This window comes from Centroberyx affinis, unplaced genomic scaffold (genome assembly GCF_046629955.1).
Source record: "Centroberyx affinis isolate AG114_WGS23_722 - 3 ecotype Tasmania unplaced genomic scaffold, CSIRO-AGI_Caff_v1 ptg003396l_1, whole genome shotgun sequence".
Lineage (NCBI taxonomy): Eukaryota > Metazoa > Chordata > Actinopteri > Beryciformes > Berycidae > Centroberyx > Centroberyx affinis.
Genome location: NW_027281379.1, coordinates 79,475 through 106,125, shown reverse-complemented (window position 1 = coordinate 106,125; position 26,651 = coordinate 79,475). Strand labels below are relative to the sequence as shown.

At 40.3% G+C, this 26,651-nt stretch overlaps 1 protein-coding gene across 1 annotated transcript; it reads right to left on the bottom strand.

Annotated features, from left to right (window-relative positions):
- Positions 1–1,111: 1,111 nt before the first annotated feature.
- On the bottom strand, positions 1,112–26,532 carry taf4b (TAF4B RNA polymerase II, TATA box binding protein (TBP)-associated factor). The gene is made up of 15 exons (XM_071539103.1): positions 26,115–26,532; positions 25,304–25,425; positions 24,643–24,750; positions 23,983–24,117; positions 22,541–22,663; positions 22,054–22,143; positions 21,386–21,535; positions 17,818–17,950; positions 16,935–17,019; positions 16,629–16,789; positions 15,577–15,707; positions 15,131–15,256; positions 14,633–14,689; positions 7,899–8,028; positions 1,112–1,230 (listed from the first exon to the last, which is right to left on the bottom strand). The coding sequence occupies exons 1-15, from the start codon at positions 26,530–26,532 to the stop codon at positions 1,112–1,114; spliced, it is 2,088 nt and encodes a 695-aa protein (XP_071395204.1).
- Positions 26,533–26,651: the final 119 nt, after the last annotated feature.

The window sequence follows — 26,651 nt, the reverse complement described above, 5'->3', positions numbered from 1 at the left end:
GCATATCCTTATTTATAAGGCTATTCTTGGTCTGCTTCCATCTTACCTACGGATCTACATCCTTCAAAAAAGTATGGGAAGTTATTGTCTTCGCTCCCAGGACTTATTCCTACTAACTGTCCCTAAAGTCCGTACTGAACTGGGAAAAAGGGCGTTTAGCTTTGCTGCTCCCTCTGCTTGGAATCAGTTGCAAAATTACCTGAATCTTCGGGAGCTGGTCTCACTGGATGCATTTAAAGTGTTCCTAAATGACTTGGAAGCAAACACATCTGGCTGTAGATGTTTTGAATGTTGATTAATGTTTTTTGATATCTTATGATTCTGTAATTTGTTCTTTGTTTTCGTTTTAGACAGATAAATACTTTATTGATCCCGATTCTGGTGTACAAAATTGAATTGTTATGTTTTATGTCTGCAACCGTGTAACTGTGCTGCTGCCTGTCTTGCCCAGGACACTCTTGAAAAAGAGATTTTTAATCTCAATGAGACTCCATTCCTGGTTAAATAAAGGTTAAAAAAAATAAAAATAAAAAACTCACCTCCGAGTATACACAAGGCTCCAATGATCCAAGACACCAGGCATGCATCTCAGTAATCAATTATTACTGAGTAATCAGGAGCATCGCAGTCAACTTTTAAATTTGGCAATTTTTCCAGACTTTTTCCTTTTCTCACTTTAAGTTGAACAGTAGAGTGTTCTCCTAGAAAGACATGAAACTGATGACTTGATTGTGAAGCTGAGATGGAGACAGAGATAGTCAATAAGGGTGCTTCTTATCGTGTTTTATTAAATTCACAGGTTCATTACTCCAACAACCTGAGAATCTTTCTCTTTTGAAAGGAACATAACGAAGATCCAAACCAAAAACACAATGAGTGCTATTCCAGTGACCGGGTGACCATTACTGATCCGCCACTGTCTTCCAAACGACACACTGAATAGCTACTAGATAACAAAAAGTGCAATCAAATAAATAAATTAAATAAAAAAATTAAATTATTCTCAGAAAACACTAAGGCACTCTGGATCTTGTAAACATACACAGAAAAGAAAGGGTTATGATTGGGCTCATTCAATCATATTGATGGCAGGAGCGGTGAGTTGAGGTTATCACAGCATGGCTTTGTACAGAGTGAGGGAGTGGCGTAGAAAGCGGTCCTGCTCCATACACAACAACAGGTCCCTCAGCGTGACCCGAGTCGCCCTCTTAATACCCAGCCTGGGCAACACTGACACCTGAGAGAGAGACACACACAATGAAAGTAAGTGCATTTGTATTAATAAGCAAACGCTCTCCAGTAACACTTTATAATAAGCAACGGATGTACTAGGGCTGGGTGATAATCAATATTATCGTTTATCGTCTTTCAGTGGAATCATATCGTGATGATATGAAGATATTTTAATATCGTGACACACATTTCTGCTGTCTAAATTGATGATGACAAGCAAATTTTACTTAAAAACTCAGAAAATGAGGTATGGTAGGAATATTATTTGAATATTTCTGTTTTGTTTGACATCACACCTAACATCACCATTCGGTTCAATGAGATGAACATTCATTTGATTATTTAACGTGATTTTGCATACATGAACCATATCGTGATATATATTGATATCGAGAAAAATCCTTATGATTATCGTGATATTGATTTCAACCATATCGCCCAGCCCTAGGATGTACAGTGGCCTCAGAAGTCATGTCATCATTTCCTTCATGTTTGATAGCGTATGGGAGAAATGAATTGGGTTTTCTTAAGTCTTTTACAAAACTATATGACATTTGTATGTTTGTATATGAAAAAAATAGCTTTTCATTTTTTTTTTTTTTTTTATAATTGACAAAATTTTGGTGTAGTTTTATAGAGCAATTTGCTAACAGCTAAGTGGTTAGCTACCAGTCGCACAACCACAACGTCACACATGGCTGTTTTTCGAGCTACGTCCTCGCTAAAAAAAATACCTTTGCTGTTACCGACATGACTGGAGCTGTAGTCTTACCCCTCTTAATATGTTTGTTGTCATCTTTGAAAAAAGATGGCAGATCAGCCAGAGAAATAGACATGTTGATAGTCTATGCTATGCGAACTACTTAGCCAGTAAAGGAACCAGACAAAGCAGTGTTAGCTTGCTGTTAAAATAGCACAATAATTGTTTCGATTTAAAAGCGGCATCTGAATTCAGTGGATCCAGTGCCATTTGAAATAGAAATGTGTTGATAAAAAGCTAAATATTAAAAAAAATCAGCTTAAATCACTGACTGTGAAAGAAACGTAAAACACCATTGATTTTCTCTATAGAGAAATTTCCTTTGATCCGGAAGTCTGTATTTGAGCACAGGTTGGTGCTCTGCTACTTACCAAAGACATTAATCATTTGACACAAAATACTGATTTTTAAATGATTTGTTTACAAGCTACAACTTACAAAAAATTGTTCAGCAGGACTGTAACCATAGCAACTTCTGTAGCAAGCATCTATTGGCTACACTGTAGCAGAACTGTAACCATAGCAACATAAACATATCTGCTGAGATTTTCTGCTTTTTGATCAGTAGAATAAACAATGTAATATTGGAAAAATCTTAGCCAAGTGTCTGTCTGCAGTAACCGTGGATGAACATCATTTGGCCACAAGGTGGCGCCAGTCAATTTGATTAGAAATCAACAAAATGGAGTGGACTGCTTGACTGTGGAGTGATACTAAATGTGAAAAAGCATAGAGATAAAACAGTAGAGGGGACATGACGTCATTAACCATGGGATAATTGTCCGCCATCTTGCCTGGGTCCAGTTTAACTAAAACTACAAAAATGCCTCATGTTTGGTACCATTTTAGACAGTCACAGTTGTCTTGCACACAATGCACTAAATAAAAAGTCATAGTGATGTTTCAGTAAAAAAAAAAAAATTGGCATTATAATGGCAGCATAAGCCACTTTCACCATTGGTTCCAATTACAGCCAGTTGAGAAGTGGACACAGGTAAGATGGCTGCCATATGGTCCCATTCCAGAATAGGAGTTCTCTATGACATGTCCCCTGTACTTTTTTATCTCTACACAAAATTGTCTGTTATTCAGAATTAACATACCTCAGAATGCCTTCATAAGCCAATTAGAATTGAGTATTTAACAAAGCTGTGTAATAAGGTTGTCTTAACTAATGTTAGTTAACGCATGAACTAATGTTGTACTAACACTTGACTAAGGCCTGAATAAAGTTATTCACATGTATTAAGCTACTGACTAATGCAGATACTTCAATTACACGTGGTTCATAATAAAGTTCTCCTTTTGCCATAACCTAATTTTTGAGGTTAGCCATTTACTAACATATTACTGAATTTTATTTGCACAAAATCCAGCCATTACTTTAAACACAGCACAACACACACGTCAGTGACTGCTGGTCAAAAAAGGTTGGTCTGAAGTCATTTCGACCACATATGGAACCGTTTTATGTTATTCTAGGTATTGATGATTATGTGCCAGTTTATAGTATGTTTTCAAGCCAAACAATCACCTCAATATAAATGTATAAACTTGTTTGTTGGTTTTGGAAACATTGTTTATGATAAACGCTCATGCCAATAAAGTAACTGCATTGGATTGAGAGAGAGACAAACAGACAGAGAGAGGATAATGGCCCTCTAAAAACTTTGTTGACCTTAGGCTAACTAATAAGAATTCAGGTACTGTACTAGGGCTTTGGATCGTCCTGCATGTGGAGCTTAGGCTGCAAAATCTGTATCATCTTTTAAATCACTTCTTAAAACACATTTTTATAGACTTGCTTTTATGTAATGATCTTTTGTTTTGACCCTTATATGGTTTACTTTTATGTTTCTTACCTTGCCTTGGGTTTTTTTGCTCTGAGTTTTTAAACATGCTATATGAATAAAGATTATTATTATTGTTGTGCAATTCTACAGGCCTAGACTAAATGGTGAAATATGAAAATGGCCCAATGAGCCTTTTGGACGGTTCTCAGCCTATCCCTGTGCTAAAAATGTACAATAACGCATGCTAAAGAGTGAAAATGAAACACACTACAGAGACAGATATTAAAAAAAGAGCTTACACTCCAAACTTTTGACATGACTACACCAAACTTCCTCTCATGCGTTTCTCCTGCACCGACTGAGGCGAGGCCTGTGAAGAGGTAAAGGAAGCCTCGTGGCAACCAGAGGAAAGAGAGAGGAGGGAGGCGAGGCGAGGCAAGGCAGGCAGCCGGCTCCGCTGGGTAATGGAGTTCAAAGGCAGTGGGGAAATGTCTGCAGTTTACCAAGCCTCCTCATCTTTAAACCTACCGCCTGCGGGGCCAGGAATTAAAATAAACAGAATTAGAGACTCATTAAACTAAACTAACAGTCTCGCACATGCTCGCTCCGGCAAGCTGTAGACCTCCTATGCGTCTGAGCTCGTACTTGACGTGAACCCGGGTGATGCTGGGAGGACCGGGGTAGGAGTCCCGCCCCGGTTTGACGATAAAAAACCCTGAGCTGACAAGAGTACCTTGCTGAAGTTTGAGTTTCTGTAGGTGGCGCTCTTTTCTCTGTCTGGCAATCACTGCTCATGCTAACTACCCAGTTCTTCTATTTATCGCAAATAAACTACAAATGTAACAACGCATCACTTTCTGTGCGTCAGAGGATTTTCCCCCAAAATGTAAAAGCTTTCATGAACCGGCTATAGGTTGAATCACTATTATGTTATATCAATCAGTCATAGAGAGTAGCAAAACTTTTTTTATATATGAAAATGTCACGGATTATTACTTTAATTCTCAATGCAGTGATTGTATTTTTGATAGATGTAATGGACTTGTAAGCTTTTATAAGCATGAAATTGAGCCCCTTTGTTGATGACAGGGTTCCTACGCAGGTCTGGAAAGTCTGGAAAAGTATTAAAAATGAATTTGATCATTTCCAGGTCTTGAATAGTTTGGGAATTTGAAAAAATGCCTGGAAAAGTATGGAAAATGTTGCGGTTCAGGTCCGATACACACATAATTCTAGCTTTTATGTTGTTGTAGAGCCACTTTGAGTCCACGGTTTTTGTTGATGTGAAGAATAATGTTCAGATAGAGGGACGCTCTTATTACCCAGCCGCTGTCAGCATGCATTATATCAAATACCCACCAAAATCAAATCCGGTCAAGAACATAGGGTCTGGGAAAAATATGGAATTTTAAAATGGAAACCGTGTAGGAACCCTGCCAATCATCTCACATATTCTGATATTTGTCGCTAACCCTAACCCTAACCCTAACCCAATCTTCATCTATACAGTGATATGACCTAGTTAGCAGGGGCAAGATGTCTATCTGCGTAAATCATATTGAACACCAGACAAAATCTTCAAAACAAATCAAGGTCTGGAAAAAGTATGGAATTTGTTAATTGAAAATGTGTAGGAACCCTGTGATGATGTTTGCACATCATATTTAAATGTAATGTTAATTCACAGAAAGTAACGTAACAGCAAGAGACTAGATCTGTTACAGTCATTGATTCAATTCCTCAACGTAATCCATGTATTTGTGGAAAAAAAATATTTCTTGCCCTTCCTATGTAGACAAGTGTTATTTCATGCCTTCATGTGTATTTTTATGGGGATGTGTGGTCAAAAGGTAACTGTGAATTATGCGAGGATGAATGACGTGGGTGCTCTGCTTATTTCATCCTCATCAGACTATCATTTGACTTTATTAGACAGAGGATGTGTAAAAGTTTAGTGCTTTCATATAACATTCTCATGCTGATTTCCCATGTTTGACTCAGTCAACAGCTGGACAGCAGCTTGAAGCAGGATGTGGATTGGAGAGACAATTAAGGCTAGATGTCACATTGAGTTTGTATGTAAAACTGTATTCCAAGCAATCCATGGAAAACTGAAACAAAACTTATGATCAACTGTCACTGAAATACAGCGCCTTGCCAAAGTATTCACCCCCCTTGACTTTTCCCACATTTTGTTAATTAAGTGCTATGAAGTTATTTCAGGGTTTTTTTTTTCTTTTATGCAAAGCAATCTGTTATATCAAAGTGAAAACAAATGTGTATTCACCTCCTTTGCTCTGTTACTCAGATGTAATATTTAGATTGTATTCAGTTGTTCTGAACAATGTTTTCAGTCTAAACTATTTCTTAACTTTGTCTTTCTTGCTAACAAAGCTGAGACCATGTTCCTTAATGGGACTCAGTGGAATTTTAGGGTGTAGGATGGACTGTCTACCAGAATACTTAAGCAGAGTATGGGATATATCGTTCATTTATGGATGACATAAGAGGCCAGTTCTTGAAGTATCAGAGAGAATAATCATAATGAGCTGAGCGTTAAATTCAGGTACTGTGATGAGGTATTATGACGATCCTGTGGCATCAAGTCCACTGTCCTTGGGTCTTGAGTGTGCGGTTATAGCATTTTTCTGCTTTTAATAAGGTATCAGCCTTCAAAAGAAAGAAACTTGTCTCTCAACTTATACTTCCGATGCTTGATTGTCTATCAAAATCAGACCTTGTTCCGCTTAACACAGCATATAATAGACTCTGCAGATTTGTCCTTGGATGTCCTTTTTTCATTCATCACTGTACAATGTATGATGTACTTAAATTGCCATCTCTAAATGCAAGAAGACACATTCACTGGCTTCGACTTATGTTTAAATGTATTCATTTCAATTATCCTCCTTATTTACAACAGCATCTTGTACCTTTTACTTCAAATTATCAAGTTAGGCACTCTGCTCAGCTCTATTTCTCCGTCCCTCATGCTAAGAAAACAATTGGCAAAAGAGCTTTTATGTTTAAAGCCTCAGCGTATTGGAATAATTTACCTGTTGATATTAGATCCATTTCATCATTTGATATGTTTAAGCATGCCCTGTCTTCTTACTTTGAGATGGACTGATCTTGTTATCAATGAAGCTGTCACAGTTTATACCTGATGTTTATACCTGATTGTATTTGGTGATCAGTGGTGGAAAGTAACTAAGTACATTTACTCAAGTACTGTACTTAAGTACAATTTTTAGGTACTTGTACTTTACTTAAGTATTTCCATTTTATGCTACTTTGTACTTATACTCCACTACATTTTAGAGGGAAATATTGTACTTTTTACTCCATTACATTTATTTCACAGCTATAGTTACTTTTCAGATCAATATTTTATATTTAAAACATATGATCATCTTTATAAAATAACTATAAAATAGCATTGTTATAGATTAGACTACCCAAAAGTATAGCTAAATTGTTAAGATTAGCTTCACGTTGACAACTTTAAAATGCTGCTTACATGTACATGTATGTCAATAAATCAGTATTAATATTCCAATAATTTATGAAAAATATAACTCTCTAAAGGGGGACAGTTTGCATAATGAGTATGTTTACTTTGATACTCTAAGTACATTTTGCTGCCAATACTTATGTACTTTTACTTAAGTAAAATTTTGAATGCAGGACTTTTACTTGTAATGGAGTATCAGTACATTGTTGTATTGTTACTTTTACTGAAGTAAAAGATCTCAGTACTTCTTCCACCACTGTTGGTGATCCACTCACACTCTACTGTTTATCTATTATTGGCTACTTTAGCCACCTTGTGGTTGTAATGTTTTCAATGTTTTCATGAATTAATGTGTGTTTTTTTTTGTTGTTGTTTTGTTTTGTTTCTCTGTCATCCGTCCGGCCGTATCGATAATTGTATTGATATCTTTTTATTTATTTTGACACTCCTCTGTTGTTATGTAGTGATTGGGATATATGCTGGGACCTCCTTGAAAATGAGATGGTACATCTCAAGGGGTTTAGCCTAACAAATAAATACATTTTGAGCAAAACATATTGGTCAAACCCTCACACCTTTTGTTTTTTAAACACAAAACCCTCCCCGACACCCAGACAGACCTGGCTTCCCGCTAGGTCCTGGAGTCTCTTCTTGCGGGGCCCGATGGCAGCCAGAGCAGTGAGGTTGGCCTCTCTGTGCTGCAGCTGAGCTTCTTCTATTTGCTGTAACTGCAGACAGAGAGAGAGCGACAGAAAGAGAGAGAGCGGAGGGGGGGGGGGGCGGTGGGAGCAGTGAAAAAGATGCAGGAAAAAGAGACTGAAAGAGTCAAACAAGTGTACAGCAATATAGGGTTCCTACAATTTTTTTTAGGACATTATTTTCCAGGACATTCATCATTCGATCTAACTGGACAAGGATATATGACCTCAAAAGGCCACGATTTACTATAACGAGGGCATGTGACGGTATAGCATGTGCACAAGACCTTTTTCAGATTCAGATTCAGATTTTATTTCCTCTAGACCACACATCGTGGTATGGAGTACAAACATAAAACAAAACAGCAGTACAATGGTAAACAACCAGAATAGATCTTTAGCACAAATTAAGTCATTTAAAGAGAGGCAGAACATTACTGAAAAATGCACCCAGTTTACATACTATCTTTGGTTTATCTGTCTGCAAGTTTAAACATAGACGGATGGTTTACAAAGTTTTTTGGCAGGGACTTCTTTCTATTCTCAACAATGCTTGTGTTTTTACATTCAAACAAAACGAGAGATTCATCCCTCAGACAGTTGTCATTACATAAATTACAAAACCTTTTATTCCTTTCCAGACCTTTGTATCTTCCTGTTATTTTCGGAATTCTGCTATTAGAAACTCGAAAATTACAAATAGCCTGGCCGTACCTCCTGTTCTCACAAAGTAGATACTTTTCAAACTCAAAGTCCTCTTTAAATTCACAATATAAATCACATGATGACATACTCTGAGGCTCATAACGCCAATTCTGCAAAAACTGATCTTTTAGCCTCTGCTCAACTGCCAGCCTCAGCCATTTAATATTATCACCCCTCTGATCCAACCAAAGGTAGGAGAAACCACATTCATCTAATATTTGCTGAACAGATGTAATCATGCATTCGTGAGAAATCTAATCTTCAAAATGTCCCTGTTTTCCTTGGCATGGGGGTTATCTCAGTTAATAAATAAACAAATCAATATTGTTTATATTTGATAATCACGCAAACTCTGTTCAAGCCGGATCTCTCACACGAAAACTGTCATCTCACATTCCTGTCGCTGCAGGCTGCGGCTCCAGTGTCAGAAAGGGAGGCTCAATTAAGATCAGTTTCAATTAGCAGTGCACCTACTCCAGAGCTGTGCGTGTGTGTGTGTGTGTGTGTGTGTGTGTGTGCATACAGACTTGGCGGGGGCCGGAGCGCCAGCTACGGTGCAGCGGTGGAGTGTTTGTGTGGGGGCGGTGGCACTGGGGCATGTAAATGAACAGATTTGGTTGCTGTGGAGAAACCTCTGGGAGCGTGATCGCTGGGAGCGATGAGCCAGCCGAGAGGAAAAACAAGCCCCGTGTGGTGTCGCCCGCCTCCTTAAATAGCCGTGCCGCTACCCAGTGCCTTTCATCTCCCTCGCCCCTTCTCCCCAACCTGCCGGCGCAAAACATTACACACACTATTGGATTACTAAACGAACAATTAGCATGAAAAATAGCAGGGATTAAAAGAATTCCCAAACAAAACTTCTCAGGAGTATGCGTTGGCCAAGAGAGCAGACAAATCTCAAGCTTCTACTGCTGCAGAAGATGAAGCTTGTGGGCCTGATATAAAAAAAATCAAATTAAATAATATAATAATAAAGAAAAATATAGACTGACCTGACAGGAAATTAAGATGACTCGCTAAAATGAACACCAACCTTTACCTCGAAGGCAGTCTGGGTATAATTCCAACTCCAAAGCACGAACTGCCGAGCAAAACGTTAACTATGCGAGCGTGGCTGGTGAAATGCAGCGGTATGAAAGGCTAGCAGCAGAACCTCTGTGGCCATAAGTATGGCAGCCAGGGAGCTAGGTGAAGCGAGCATTACGTCAACCGTGCAGGAATCTCCGGGAAAGCCGTGGAGGAAATGAGTCAAGCGAGCAGACTACTGACAATTCCGCAGGCAGGTATTAAGGACACCAACGCAGGATTATGCTCGAAAGTCGATGGGATTTTGACAAGGTTGGATGAAGCTGAGAATTAAATTTACCAACTTGATGCCAAGAGTCTCCGTCTAACAGCAGATATAAATGCCATAAAGTGTGAGGAGATGGAGACAGCTATCCGGAATGCTACAAACATAAAAACCGACATACTGTGTGGGACGAAGCATCCGAAGAACTGGTGATCAAGCTGGACCAGTCCCAACTGCAGTGAATGTACAGGACTCTGGTATCAATGCCAGACAAGGACCGGCCTCCTAGGCGGATTACAATACATGCAAGAGTACGATACTGCCCATGACTCTATCCCATAATGTCAGTTTATGAAGCCACAATCTCGGAACCCATCAGCTATCGGTCTGATGACGATTAGACTCTGGGGGCGACGGCCAATATTTTGGGGTTTCCGGTGTAGCCAGAGGACATCCGGGCCAAGACTTCCTCTTCCATGCGCCGGTCATTGTTTACAGTCCGATTAGCAACTTGAGACGCGAGAGTCGAACGTTTCTCCACACAATACACAAACATCAATACTTTTTGTAGGTGTTTTAGGTCCAGGCAACATTTCGGCTAAACTCTATAAACAGATATCTGCATATGAGACGTCGTCTCTCAACTCCATTCTTGCATCAATTCTCACGAGAATTCTCTCTCCATTCTTGCGCCAACTCCATAATCGTCGTCAGACTGATAGACGATGGGTTGAGCCATAGGCAAAGTTTAAAAGTAAGAATTGTCTGCATCCTTGTAAAATTTTTTGTTCATTTAGGTAGTAATGTTCATTCAGAGGGGATTTTTAGGGGATTTTGAAGGGTGACCACTTGAAGCACTTCATGGATTGTGTTAGGGTTTCCATAATACAGAGGAGGACAGGGATTCAGGGGGTTCTTAGCGCATTACCCCTCTCTCCCAGATAGAAGGTTCTAAATATGCTGGGTCCAGCCACAAAGTGGACAGTCCAATCACAATTTTGGATGCCGATCCAAGGGGGGTGACGTACACAAGACGCAACGCAGTAGAATCGTACACAATTGTTGATGTTGGATATTGTGTTTCTGTGAAAAATGTAACTGGAATAGCTGAGCAAGCTCCTTCCCAAAGTGAAAATATGCATCCGTTGTCTCAGTCTTCAAGCAAAAAGCCAAGGTAAGGCTTTGGAGATGAACCATACTACATTGATAAATGGAAGAAAAGCAAAGCTTTCACAGCCATCAAGTAAATGGAATGGTACTGAACCACTCATGATTGAGTAATCCTGACAAAGTCCAGCAGTTGAACTAATTTCTTGACATTCTGAACTAACTAAGTCCACAGTGTGGTATCTGCCAAAGTTTCAGTTGAAAAATAGTTTGAAGGTGCAGTTAAAAAAGTGAGCGCTCAAGTAAATGTATATATGGTTGTTTCTCAAGCCCTTATGTTTTTCAAGACACTGAACAACAAGATGATAAAAATCAGTGCCTCGGAGAACGATGAGTCATAAAAGCAGGACTTCCACCAATGAACCAGTTCAACCAGTAGCAAGTCCTCTACTGCCTCATCCACCCACAGAAAGGTTGAAGGCTCTTAAACAAAAGCATGCTCTTGAGGGCCGAAGATAAAATACAAGCAAGAAAGAAATTGGCTCTTGAAAGCAACATCACTGCAGCAACAGCAAAGATACTGGATATGTTATGTTGATATTGAAAATTATGTTGATGGTTGCGGTGATGGTAAAAATTAAGGAATAGTTCGCCCAAAAATTTGAATTTTGTCACCATTTACTTTACCTCATGTCAGTCGAAACACCAGTCGAGCTTGTATGTGCACATAACACACAGCGAGTTAGCTAGAGCAGATCCATGTCAGCCTTGCCCAAAACAACTGAAGTGAACAGCAGCTGGCTCTTTAGGGTTCCAAAAGCACCATAAAATTATTCCAAAAAGCCTGTGCAGCATAATTAAAGTTTTCCTTTATGCCTGGTATGTCTGGTATGCCGACCATGAGGCACCCTCCAGTCGGGGCGGTTCTGGATCTCAGCCCTCCCAGGGTCCTCTCCAGGGGTGGCAAGGACCCTCTCTCCCTCCCTCTGGATTGGTCCGGTCATGGAGAGGTGCGGCCTGTGCCGGCTCGACAGCCTCCGTCATCTCCCGGGAGTTACCGGGGTGCGGCCAGACCAATGCTCTTCGTTTCCTCTTCCAGCAATGTCCTCAGGAAACGGTCCACGGATTTCCCACTTCAGCCTGGCGTAGTCGTGAGCCTCGGCTGGGAGTAGGCAGGGGCGGACGGATGGGAGTGCTGCGTCTTTCTGAGTAGACGCAAGATCCTCAGAAAGCCCACATTCTCCACTAGTGTGGCAGGATGAGAGGCAGAGGCCAGGCCAGGTTTGAAAACGGTGGGTCCATAGGCAATTTTATTAGTGTTTGTGCGATCAGGTAAGTGTGTGGTGCGTGTGGGCTAGGAGTCCCGGGACCAGTGGGGATGAAGAGGGAGCAGAGTCCGTCCTTGGTGGGGTGGTTAGGCGGTCGGCCGTCTAATCACCAACCAACAGTTGCCCAGTTGCCCGACTGCCCGGGTCAAGCAAAAAAAAGTTGTTTGGCATAGTTGCTTCACGTGTGTCTGAAGCACAGGCAGGTGCTACAATGTTTCTGGCATTTCTCTTGCCTGATATCAGACAGAATTGTCAACTCGTTACACTCCCATTTCCATCTTCAGTCTGACATTGCCTCCACTCTAACCGATTTCCGTGGGGGAGGGGGGATTCGATTTTCCCTAACCAATCACTAGAGACCGACGTATCCGCCTGAATAAGTCGACACTGATGTGTAGTCATGACAACACCAGAGACGGTTCAGAAAGTATAGAGCATCTTTGACAACACGGAGCAAAGTAAAAACAAAGTACGACGACTTTTAATGGATTCAGAACAGCCTCGATAGCAGCGTCTGTCTTGTCTATAGCGGTCGCCATTGTTGTTATTACTCCTCCTTGGTTCCGGCACACAGCTCGACAACGGCGTTAGTCCCGCCCGTGGCTCTGATCGGCTAATCGTTAGTCCCCTCATTGGACCGATCATTTTTCAACCGAGAAACCGCTGTTTCATGTCACGATGCCAGACCAGAATCAGTCAACTCAGTGGAGTGGGCGGATTCAAAGCTCTGGACCCAGGCAAGCATTTCTCTTCTTGGCCCAACTGTCTCAGCTGCTCTCCGCTTTGCCCGCTCTCGTCCCCTCACACACTTGCTCATGTACTCATTGCCGACTCTAACTCTAACACACGCCACAGTTTAAAAGGTCATTTAAAATAAAGCATGACTCAGTCTCACCGAGTATTCTGAACACATCCGCAAGCAGACAATATTTTTCCCTGCATGATGAAATGAAATTGATTCATTCTCTCCCACAGAACTGTGTGTTAATTTCTATTATTATTGGAAATATTCATTATTCTGTTATTACCTCCACCCACAGTTATTACCCAAGATATAAGATATTGTTGTTTCAGTTGTCAAACAATAGTAAGTAAGGTTGCCACCCGTCACCTACACGGTAATGAGATTACACTTATCTGCTTTTATTTTATATTTGGTATTCCAAATTTAACATATAATTCCAATGATCTGAAAAACAGAATTTAGCTGTCTATTTTGTTGTCATTATGAGTTATGTGTAGGCTACTACATACATATTGCTGTTTAAAATCTAGAGTAAAATCTGTTCATAATGTAAATTAGTTTTATGGCTTAGGTGTTGCAATTCACTGATCAACACTTCCATTTTTATATATGTGCAATTATTTTTAATCATCAAGATGACTATTCTGTATTTATTTTCTTCTTCGTACATTTTGATGATGATGAAAAGTGAATATTTCATGTTAAGTGAGAAAATGTTGTGGCAGCCACACCTGTTGTAATTACTATGTAAATAGCATTTGTTTGCTTGCCATCATTGGTATGTAATTAATTCTTGATAGAAAGCTACAATCCTCACAGGCATTTCAATTTATTTTCATGCACAAACTTCTTTAATATGAGTAGAGTCCGCCGAGGCATGTGCATGCAGAGGCTGCTGTATAGCTGGCAAGCGCGTGGGTGCAGTGTTGAGAACATGTTGGTCACTGTGAGGTTCTTAGTGTTACTGTTGGTGTTCAACAGGCACAGAGAGCATTGTGTAGGAGTGCCTGTTTATTCACCATTGATATTTGCTCTACTATTACAGAGGTGGCTGATGATAAAGCAGCCTCAACAGAGATCCTGTATGACAGCTTCATCCTTCCTATATACTGTCTTTCTATGACAGCTGTCGCAAAACACTACCACTAAGGGTCGCCAAAGATATCAAATTCTACAGTTTGGAGCTTTAATGCCACTTAAAATGATAAGAAGTTTGACCGGACAGAAACTAAAACACACTCTTCATCATCTCATCAATGGGTAGTCTTCCCACCACTTTCCCCCTAATGGACTATCGAGGGGTCCAGCCCTCCAAGTGGGGCTGCCACCCCACCTACAAAGACTTTCATTCGTATTGGTTCCAATGTAAAGTTTTAGTGTCACGTCTTGTAAATGCTGTTTCAGAGGCTGTTCCAACCTGAGAAAAACCTGGTGCACAGAATAAAAACACATCCACACCTCTTTGGCTCGCTGCTTCAGCTGCTGCTGCTGTGGATCCTCAGTGTTTGAGCGACTCTGTGATGCCAAAATAAACAAAGAGTTAGCATGGTGCATCTTCACATGCAAATAGAGGCAGAAAACTAGGGAACCGAAATGTGAAGAGATAATCAAGGTCAGGGTTTCAGATCAAATGCTGTCTGAAACACTCATTGTTAGGCAAATTTCTCCAACAGCTGACAAGCTAAATGTATTAAACGAGGTGCCAGGACCAATGGTCAGGTTTTTAGTTTCATACACATTACAAGGCTTAAAATGGGAATGACATCCAAACAGGAAAAAATGTATTATTCAACAGGTAAATCAACCATCATGTTAATGGACGCTCAAGAAATTCCAAAAAATAGTGTTTGAGTTTAGAAAATAACATTGTTTCTACCAAGAATAATGGTGGTTAAAGTCTCATTTCAGTCTAACTAAGAACAGTCGTCTGGTTTTCCTAACATGATGCTGGTTTACCCGGGCCAAACGCAGCAGTCTCTCTCTCTCCTCTTCATCTTTCCTCCTCTTTTTCAAACACTCCACTTCCTCCAGGAAGCGAAGCTGGGAGCGCACTTCACTCACTTTGGCATGCCACAGGTCCTCCTGTTCACACACACACACACACACACATACACAGAGTCTGAAATGTAATTTTTTATCAAGAATTAAGTTTTATCAAATATGAAAGTGCAGCACTGAGGTGTACAGCATTTTGAGAATATTGAGGAATATGGCATGTAGCAACTGATAAAGTAATAAATGTCAAATAATGTACATTTTCCTGATAGTGTGATACCTTATTACTGTACATTAACTGGCAATCATTACATTACAAGTAGGGTAACTTTATTACAATATCAGTCTGAAGATGCACCAACATTATCTTATTACATTGTGTGTGTGTGTGTGTGTGTGTGTTGTACCTTCAGAGCTATCTTGCGGTGCTCTGCCATCACAGTGAGCTTCTCCAGAAGCCCTCGGAGGCACTCCTGAGTGGCGTGAGAAACCAGAGCGACCACCTCTGGACCAACTTCAGTCACTCCCAGGGCTTCTCCTGACACGAGACACACACACACACACACACACACACACACCAGACAATCAATCCCTTTGACACAGGAATAACATAAATGACTCCTCATATTGAGCGGGATACCTCTTTAAGTGCAAAAGGAAAGCGTTCTAACGTGGGCTTCCACCGCAGCTCCTGACTGAAATATTTCAGTCAAGCAGAAGCACCGTTAACTTCAGTTACATTTTACTGAAGTGGACAACAAGCCCTCAGCAAATTACTTAAAAGCTGCACTAGGCAAGATTTTTTTATGTAAAAATCCAGCCGTCTTATCACTCTAAATCACAAAATGGGGCTGCAACGGAGAAAAGCTAACTGACATGTTGCAGATACACCCTACTGGCCCAGATTAATTCTGATGTCAGTAGGGACAGTGGTGGGAAATCATGATGTCTATGGAACCGGCTCAGAGATCAAGGTGACACAGTCATCTACAAACACACATTCATTAGATTTCACCCCTATTACAATTCCAATCAGGTTTAAAATTCACCATTTAAGCCTAATTGTCAGATTGGCAGAAAGCATACTCAATATGCAGACTACCACTATACTATCAGTTTAGAATCTTTTCTTCAACACTTCAACATTTTCAAAAATCATATTTTAGCCACCTGTTTGCAGAGTTATAATGCACAGGAAGGTAAGAAGGGGAAACCCTGGTACCAGAGCTACAGTTTCCCTCTATTGTACTATGTTAACACAAACACCGATGCCCCCTTATCTACTAGGTGTCTGAAAAGTCTGGAATCAGGGGGATAACAGCAACACCATGTATTAATTCTTGATGAACTCGCTTTCCCCCACACACTCTAACTGCCAAGATTGCCAGTGGCTTAACTCCAGGGGGGGGGTTTCTGGCTTTCTAATGGAGGTGTCGGCTCAAATCCCACTTCTGCGTACCTGTGTGAAGAACCCGGGCGAGCAGCGGGCCGGGCGACAGGAAGGGCTGATCCTGGCACGACTGCACCACCGAGCCGACCGCGGTGGTCAAGATCCGCGCGGTCTCCTCTCTTAGGTTGACTCCGGCCATGGAGGCCACGTCGTTAATGTCGTCGTCTTCTCTGTGACAAGACACACAATTCGACCGCTGACCTACTCGAGCTATGTGGAAGTTAGCGGGAGGGTCGCCGGAATGTTCAGAACCTCTCAAGCGTAAAAAAAAAAAAATTGTGTCTTAAACTGTTGATAAATGGCACGGTGTCTTACCTGTAGGATCCTGAACTGCCCTTGAATGCAAATTTGGTGGAAGAGGGCGGGTCCGGAACAAGAGGCCGCTTCCAAGCAAGATTTCCTAGGAACGGAGTGACACACAAAATAGGTTATCTGGACTGTAGTGTTTTGGTTTAGCAATGTTAGGTTTCACATGATTTAAATTGGTGATATTGATAGTGGGGATTTAATCAATCAATTGTCGGCAGAGGTTGGACATTTAAAGCAATATTCCACTTAGTTTTAACATGGGGGGTTATTCGGCACTTGACCGCCATGAAAACCAGAATATAAACTAATCCCCAAGATCAGATGCGGCCGGACGAGTTTGTAGCGTTTTTTTACTTCCCATTCATTTGAATGAAGCCACGAAAAACAGCCTAAAAACTGACATTTAACACGTTGTTTGTGAACATAGCATGTAAACAGCATATCCCGCTTTTAAGACAACAAAGCACTCCTGGGTCCATCCTCATTTTGCTTTTTTATTCTTGGTTTACACTAAAAGTAGAATTTGAAAATAAAAGTAGATCCGGTCTCCCAAACAGGAACTATTTCTCCTAAATGGTATCCCTATGCTTCTCTTCTATCAATAAAAATGTTATTTGGTGACATTATGTTCTAAAACGTCAGACCCACAGTCACTAGCAGGATCTGTTGTTGAATCAATTTTTCACAAACATGTTAAATGTCAGTTTTCAGTCTATTTTTGCGGCCTCATTCAAATGAATGGGAAGTAAAAATCCAAATGCTACGAACTCATCCAGCTGCATCTGATCTTGGTGAGTAACCCCCATGTTAAAACTAAGTGGAATACTGCTTTAAGTCTGAAACTACAAGCCACTGTGAAAGTCTGACAGTTAGTTTCATGCCTGGTTACCTGTGTAGTGTTGTCCTGACTGGATAACCATGTGTTTGGGTGTGGTTCTGTTGGTCTTGGATATGTATGTTCTGGACTGGGCTGAGGTCGTCACAGCAGGTCTTAGAGTCAATCCTCTGGGCTGCTGGATCAACTGGAGTTTAAGAAGAGGGTGAAACACTAAATTAACTTTTTTCCAGCTGGCCATCAATGTTTAAGGCCCTTCTAAAGTGCAAAGACACCCATTCTGGTCACCTTGCATTCCTTATATGCTGTTTTGGATATTTACCTGTGAAAATCTAGGCCTACTGCTCCCTCTAGTGGTTGGCACACGTATGAAGTTTGAGGTTAAGTTGTAACTTGAAGACCCCATGAAATGGCACCTGTACTTCCTAGAACAATCCAAATTAATAATCTTTGGCCATGTTTTTATATGTCACATATTGCCAAATCACATGTAGGCTGCTTTACCTAAAGCCTGCACAGTATTTAGCCAAGCAAAATAATTAATTATGGTTATGCTTGAACTTACATGTAGCCTGCCTATTAGCATCTAACATAGTCTTCCTCACAGGCCTAATATTGCATATCAATGGTTGCATGGTAGTTAGTCATAGCCCTGTAGAGATGACAGATAATGACTTATTTACAGCTTTTCTTTGATGCCACTTTCACAATGGATATAAGGTGTGTGTCAGGTGGGACGTGGAATAATTTGTTGCTTGTGTATAAGTTTTCAGTGCAGTATGCATATTCATGATCATTTATTTTTACCCCTCAGTTTCACATTCAGGATGTTGACTGCCTCCATTTGGTCACATAGTAAATTCAAGCTGGAGAATGACTTTCCCCTTGACGGAGAGGAAAATAGCAATTTGATTTGATTTATTTTATCCACCATTCAGAGCAAATCTAACTACATAAGTCCTGATTAGCCAGTAGTTAGTCAATTTATTTATTTATTTATTTATTTGTTCCGCTCATGGTAATGCAAAGCAATTCACAATCAAAACACAACTCAATTTACACATTCCATGACCGAAAAGGAGCAGGGAGAAGAAAATCTTATTTTGCCCCTTACTCAAAACATAAATAAACAATAGAAATAGATGGTCTGTCAATTACAGTTACTTAACAACCAATACTTACAGTAACATGAGAAATAAAAAAGAATCAAAAGCCATACACAATAATTCACCATCAACTAAGGAAACCCATTACCTTCACAACAACTTCACTACAACTTCATATAGTCTAATTATTCTTTCTTTATACATTTTCTTGAACTGAAAGATATTTATACAACCCTTTAAATCATTCTGTAGAGAATTCCACAGTTTGATGCCAACAACTGAAATACACATCTGCTTTAAAGTGGTCCGTGCATACTGATGCTTCAAATTAAATTTCCTTCTATGGTCCTCGTCCTCTCAACTAAAAACAGACAACTTTTATACATTTTCTGGTAATGTCTGTAACTCAACTAAATCTTGAAGTTTCATTAGTCCTGACTTAATAAACAGTCTGTTGTTTCACGCAAAAGGAACACCTAGATGTCTATAGTCGGACTACAAGTTGGATTTAAAGCACAACTCTGTTCATTTTTTCCCTGGACCCCATTTTCCATCCGTTTTCTGTAGTAATGCAATTGTCAAGATTTTCATCAGAATCAAGCTCTATGATGGAAAAATAGGGTCCAGGTTGAAAATGTCAAAGTTATGCCTTAAGTCAAACCACAAGCTGTCTTTATGCGACTAGTCCAAGGTACCGATTCTTTAACAAGGGCTGTGTTGAGAGAGAATACCAACAGCTAAATCTGTTCTCACTTGCACCACTCCTAAACATTGGCCATAAAGTGTTTAGTATTGGGAGGAAGTATGGCACAAGATATTTTTTTTAATGTGCGCTGTCCACCTGTAGCACTGGTACCGAGTTCACTGGATGTTTTTGACTGACTCGCTTTGGAATAAAAATGTGAGAAACTACAATAATAAAGTACTAACACTATTGCAAAATACTTTTTAGTAAGGGATCATTAGTTGGGTTTTTTTAAGATATCGAGTCATGAATATCAGCTACCGTGTCTCTAAAAATGGATATACAGTATTTCTTTCTATGTTAACATGTATCTTGAGAAGGGAGCATTTAAATTGATGAGAATACTCATTTAAAGACCAGTATTTAAAATGTGATTAGTTCTCAGTTTGAGCTCTAAGTGAATTATGCTTTACGTTGGGCCATGGCATGCTGGCACAGAATGAAGACACAGTACAAGCTAGTGAGCTGCAACATTACAGCCTCTGTTTCACTGGGTTACAATGTAAACATTATTAGGCCAGATGATGAAAATGACATTAGAGTTTTTTTCGATTGCTAACATGCATTGGTCAAAACTGAAGTCACATTGTCAAAACTCTTCACATAGTCAGCGAAACAGAAGTCTATGTGGACCAAACTGAATCATTTTTCATTGCTTTCACACAAAATGCATTCAATGAGCACATTTTCCAAAATCCATGAACTCTTTTCTCATTCATACTCCACCACCTGCAAAACACTATATATTTGCAGCACATTTTTCAAATGCATTGTATATGTATATATACATATATATATATATACATATATATATCTTAGCGTATATAGAAAATCTTAGCAGAATATTTACAATAAAATGAAATAATAATCATTCCAAACGCAAAAACACAGACAAAACTATACATGTTGGTTTTTTTTGCAATCACTGTATTATTGCAGCCCTGGAATTTCAGGAAATTGATTTTTTTTTTTGTTTCAACTTTTTATTTTTCACAAGTAAATTACTATATGCAAAGATATAGAAAAAATAAAGGATATTGAATGCATTTCTGATTCATCCTTGTTACATATACTTTAGTACAGTCAATAAAGTGAAAAGGTGTTATTCTTATTCTATAATGAAATAATGATTTATGTGGAAAATCATTCAAACTTCAAAGATAAAAGTTCATCATTTATGTAATGCTCCCTGTTGTTAGTGTTTTTTAGGTCAGTGTGTTATGAGTGACAATGTATGTTTTCTGAGTGAGAATTGTTGCAGTGTTATGGTGGAACGAGCTTATTTTGAGATATGTATGAAGTGTTTTGGTGGTTTGAGTGAGTTTTGGAGGTGAGATGAACTGTTTGGCCAAGATGCATGTTGGTAATGCAGACTGTATGAAGAGTTTTGAAAAAGTGGCTTCAGTATTGACCGATGCTTCTTAGCAATTGAAAAAAAACTGTAAAACAGTCATACCAATGCTGGGAAATTTAACTAAAAATGTGTTTCCATGCAGGTTTTCTGCTTGCGATTTCAGAATAATTAAATGCTGAAATATCTACTTAAATTTCAATTATTCATAAAAAAAACAAACCTATGACTAAATAAAGAGAGGAGATCTGAGTCATATAATGTAGTCTGAATTGATCATTATATGTTTTTAGATTATAAAATATACATTGCACACCAAAATAGACATGCAACACCACTGGGCCTTTTAATTAATTTTAATTAATGCAATGCAAACAAGTATTTTGACAGGAGATCAAATAAGCAAAGAGATTTGTTTACCAGCTGGGTGGGCTTGAGGGTCTGGCCTGCGTTTGGGGTGGAGTGCTTCATGGGGGCGGGCGGGGCGGTAGAGCTGCGGGTGGAGGTGGACGCCTGCTGGATGAAGAACTGGGCGTCTGCGGTGAGGTGGCGCACCGCGGGGAGGCTTTTCTAGCACCCGCGGGAGACGAGTGGGAAGGGAGAAAGAGGTTAGGTCGACACCTCAGCAAGCCTGACAAGATCTGCGCAGGATGAAACCTGAATAGAGCGAGTAAACAGGGTGGGAGGACTGCAACCTTCCTGGCTCTATCTTAAGCAAAAGGTATCTACAGATCTCAGACTTTTTAAGACCTTTTTAAATTTGGCCTTGAATTGAATTTCAGACCAATTTAACCACCAAAATGAAGATAAGTTGGCCTTATTTTCCCAGATATGACCAAATGTAAAGAATCTGTCAATACTACTATCCAATTTCCAAAAATAACCTCTAATAACTGTATTATCATTGCGCGAACAGCCCAGCTTTAAGACTTAAAATGCTTTATTTAACTGTAATCAAGATCTTTTAAGGCTTCGACTTTGGATAGGATAATTTAAGACATTTTAGGAGTTTTCCAGCAGACACCCTGAGGATGTAACGATAATAAAAGCTGCCCTTTGTCTGAATGTGCTGTTGGATCTCTGGTCACCTTGAGGAAAGGCACCAAGCAGGGCTGTGGAGTCGACTTCAACTCGCGGTACAGTTGTTCTGTAAACTGCTCCGGCTCGAGTTTCCCTTCCTGGAGGGAAAAGAGGCACACTTATGAAAATTAATGGTGGGTCTGACTACATGGTAGTTAAGACCATAACAGAGAGACAAAGCTGGTAAAACCAACCGATTTCTGACAGCTGGTGAAGGTTGTGAAAGTATAAATGGGACGAATAAGAAAAAGGACACCCGGAAATTAAGTCCAACTGTGCTACTAACCATGTTCTGTACATGTCCAAGAATGGACATGCAGTACTAAGAAATCGATAATTTATCCATAGAAAACAATGAAAAGGAGCGTGCTTAAATGCGTACAAAAAGGGGACACCTGAATGCACCCTTAGTCTTCCTAAATGTTCGTAGAGGGACAAGAAAGTCCTTGACTGTTTCTCGGTCATGATGTCAAGGACTGGAGGAGGGAGACGTACCAGCAGACTCCTGACCAGACCTCTGACGTTAGTGGCCATGGCAGTAGACTGGGAGTCGCTGGACGCCAGTTTGATCAGAGTCACCAGGAAGTTCTTGCACTTCTTCACATTCTCCAGGGTTTCCTATGGGGGGGGGTGTAAAGGGACAATCAATAAGATAAGATGAAACTTGGATCCCTGTGGAGAAACAAAAACAATCAAGGGAGAGCACACATATTTTGGAGATAGAGGTCACTTAGAAAAGGGTCTATAGTTAGTGATTGATGAATCAAGGAAGGGTTTCAACGGAAAGACTGAACACAACCAGTGGAGATAGAATTCTCCATTGAGAACAAGCTGGGGCCAAGCTTAACCTTTAGAGGGAACAATGTCCAGGACACAGTCTCATATAATACAGTATCTGTATATAAGCAGAGGAGCCATTTTAGATCTGATTCTATGAATCTTCAAAAAAGAAGTTTAAGTTTAAGTGGAACATAGCACAAAGAACATGGTCTGATGTGCACATGTTGAAAAGCATCTATACTGACCAAGAAAACTCACTGAAAGTGAACTGGCATATTGACATTTGCACAGTGTTGGTGGAAGTATGCACTCTATTAAGTGCCATCTAGATCAGTGGTTCTCAACATGGGGTCCAGGGACCACCAGGGGTCCTTGAGGGGGTTCCAGGGGGTCCCCAGCAAATTGATGAATTTTTAAACTTCACCGTTATTTCGTTTACAAGAAGTTAACACAATTAGAGAATGTAGAAGAATGGCTGTTTTGGTCATAGTTTCACTGTTATCTCTCTACCTACAATACAGATAGTGATGATATTCTGGACAAAATCAAACAAAAATATTCTCAGATTTGAGTTTGAGAGACAAAATCTCATCAAATGGGGTCCGTGGCCCTAATGTGGACTAAATTAGGGTCCTTGATATGCAAAAGGTTGAGAATCACTGATCTAGATAATATTCTTTTTTGTCCTGTATTTTGCCCAATAATTTGGCCTTACATTGGTAACGTTTTCCGATTTCTGCACATATACACGCTAGGCCCCTTGTATTTGTTTATTTTTGTTTTACATTTTTATCTACTATGATTTTTTTTTTTATTCACTTGTATTTTGCACTTTGCCTTTTCCATGCTACAAAGCACTTTACAAATAAATCAAGAGACAAATTTAAAAAGGAGCCACAAATAAGGTTTTTACTGCCCCATAGCAGTAATAGTTCAATAGTTCTGTTGATGATTTTGCAATTCCTACTAGTCACTGATAGAGGGTGACATAACTGATCATAGAATGAATAACATAGATTACTTAATACCCCTTTAAGATGACAGGAATGATCGATCATAGGAATAACATTATGTGTTAAGAGAGGAATTCTGTTTTCTTTCTATTAGTGAAATGCAAATTGAGAGTGGAGGTCAGAGCTGGGCCTGGTGTGACTCACCTGAGTAAATGAAGGTGGAGGGTCGGTGTGTGTGCTGCCTTCTGTACCGCCTGTCTGAGAGCAAGGCTGGCTCCCCCGATCAGCCACAGAGTTGACTGTCTGGACTACTGCTGGTTTGGAAGCTACACCAATCACCTGAACAACACACAATGTAACTGAACATCACACTAGTCACAAGGCACACCTACTGCTCAGGCTGCACAATAGAGATGAAAAAAATCATAGTGCAGAAGAAAGGTCAAATATAGCCGGAAGCAGCCATGAAAGCCTTTAGTGACTGGTAATAATATGGAAAAGATCTGTTAGTGGTTCTGAGGGTGAAGTTGTAAGCTTTGTTTATTTTTTACACATCTCAACTAAATGAGTGCTTATACTTCGCATGTATCAAGTGTCAATTGACTTGTTAGAGTGGAATCAACCAAACAAACACATTTTTTTTGGGCTCATATTACAACCATGACTGAATTACTAATGAACTAAATACTTTGTGGACACATGCTGATTGGCCGATACCTAAATAATTTAAACTACTCCCAAAAGAAAAAAAAAAGAATAGAGAAATACAGTAAGTAGTGGCAAGTGAATGGACATGATGTAACCGCTCAGACATACTATAGTCTTTCATGTGACACCTGCACTAAGTGAAGCCTGGTCTGGTACCTTCACCACAGCTGTCTTCTGGACCGGCGCTGGCTGGAAGCTGGGGGGGGCGGCCATTCTGATCACTGTCAGCTTCTCAGGTTTTTTACTGGCAGTCGCTGCAGACGCCTGCTGAGCAATTACATACATGACAGCAGTTTAAGACCACAGAGAGTCTGAAACACTGGACATGAACAGACAACGGGTGTGGAAGCCTGTACTGCCTATGAAAGAATTTGTGTATTCTCACTGCATGTCATGAACATATTCATTTCCATTCATGGAATCCATTTACTGGAAATAAAGTTGCTCTTGGTTTGAATACTAAAACGCTTTGTAAATAATATGTAGAATGAGCTTTGTGGCAGAGAGTTATTCTATAAGATTGCAGTCTTTAAAGTTAGGTTCCACAATATAGACCAAAAAAGAACATGGGATTTCTTTGTAGTCTCTGTACACTCTCTCTGACCGTGAGCCAATCAAATCAAAGTTGAACAATTAACCGGATCTGATTGGCTGCCTGTTACGCTGCTCTACACAAAATGCTAGTGTTTAAACTTCTGCAAACCTTGACATATTTCTATGAAAACTGTATACGAATTATGTGGGACAGTTAAAATCATTATTGGCATTTAAATATTTTTAGCTTTCCAGTCCAGTGAACATGGCAGCAGACACATACCTGTGAGGCCAGCAGTCTGGGCGTTTGACCACTGGTGGCTCTTGGTCCCTGCTGGGCCTGAGCCAAAGCCTGCTGGGACACCAGCATCAGCTGACCACTGTCACTGCGGATCAGCACCATACCTGCCACAATACAGAATCACTCTAATGCAAAGTACATACAGTACATGGATGACAAATTTGTCCTGTAACAACCAAGACAACAAGGAACAAGGAAACAGTACTAAACCACATTTTTTAAAATTATGTTTAAACAGAATATTACACATGCACGCTCAGTATCAATACAAATCTAACAGCGACCAAATCAAGAAACAATTTCAAGCTTCACTAGGCAACTTCGCATGTTGGCAGCTCCAAATGTCAGCGAGAGGCAAGTGAAAAATTTGAATTTCAATACCCAGAAATCAGGAAATGAAAAGAAAGGACACTTTTCCAAAACATGTAAGACTGGAAATCCACTGGAAACCCCACATGGCAAGATTTGGCCACCATTACATTACATTAGAAACAAAGTGTTTCATCACAATCATCTGTTAGAAGTGGTTCACACTCCTTGCTTCCGCCCACCACAGTGTATTTTGGTGGAAGAGGATTATCTGCTTTGTGGATTGTATGCATGCCGAATTGAAGAGTGGCTCCTAACGATTCAGAAAAGGTCTTTAATCATATTTTATGGGGTATGTACCTTTATTAATCCTTACATTAAATTCCCAGATTTTTGAATGGGCAAGGCGTTCTCTCCATACAAGAGAGAACAGAACGTGACATATCAGGACTAGAGAAGAAGAAACTGGCCCGTTAAGCCTCACCTGGCGGGATCTGAATATTGGCTGGGAGCTGCGGGGAAGCAGTTTGTGGCGGTCGCGGGGCCACAGCAACCGGCTGGGGAGCCGTCGTCCTCGGCACAGTTATCACCACGGTCCTCCCTGGAGCTGGGGTCATGTGGGCCACCTGGGTCAGAGGCGGGGGGGCCACCTTAGCTACCACCAGAACAGGAGGAGAGCTCGTTTTTGGAAGTGTGTTGCCGGCATTGCTCTGAGCTGTAGCCGGGATGGTCACTGTCGACGAGGCCGGGTGGAGAGCCTGGCCGGCGGGGGTGATTTTTGGCTGGGCGCGGACGGTGTCACCCATAGATACTCCAGACACAGTGGGTGGGGAGTCTTCATCACCCGGTGACCCCCAGGCCTCCTGCCTTTGGGTTTCACCGACCCCTTTGCTGGTGGACATTCTTATTATTTCTAGAAGGAAGAAAAAACTTGATATTTTGACATGCTAATGAGAGGAGCCTACAATTGCAATCGAAATACGTTTCGTTCCGTCTTGTGTAGGGACCGTCACGCCGAACT

Coding starts and splice junctions, on each gene's coding strand:
- taf4b (XM_071539103.1), bottom strand. CDS start 26,532: ATGTCCACCAGCAAAGGGGTCGGTGAAACCCAAAGGCAGGAGGCCTGG. Junction 22,664..23,982: donor CTCCACCTTCATTTACTCAG/GTGAGTCACACC, acceptor CCCCCCCCATAG/GAAACCCTGGAGAATGTGAA. Junction 1,231..7,898: donor CTGTCTGGGTGTCGGGGAGG/GTTTTGTGTTTA, acceptor CTCAGGTGTCAG/TGTTGCCCAGGCTGGGTATT.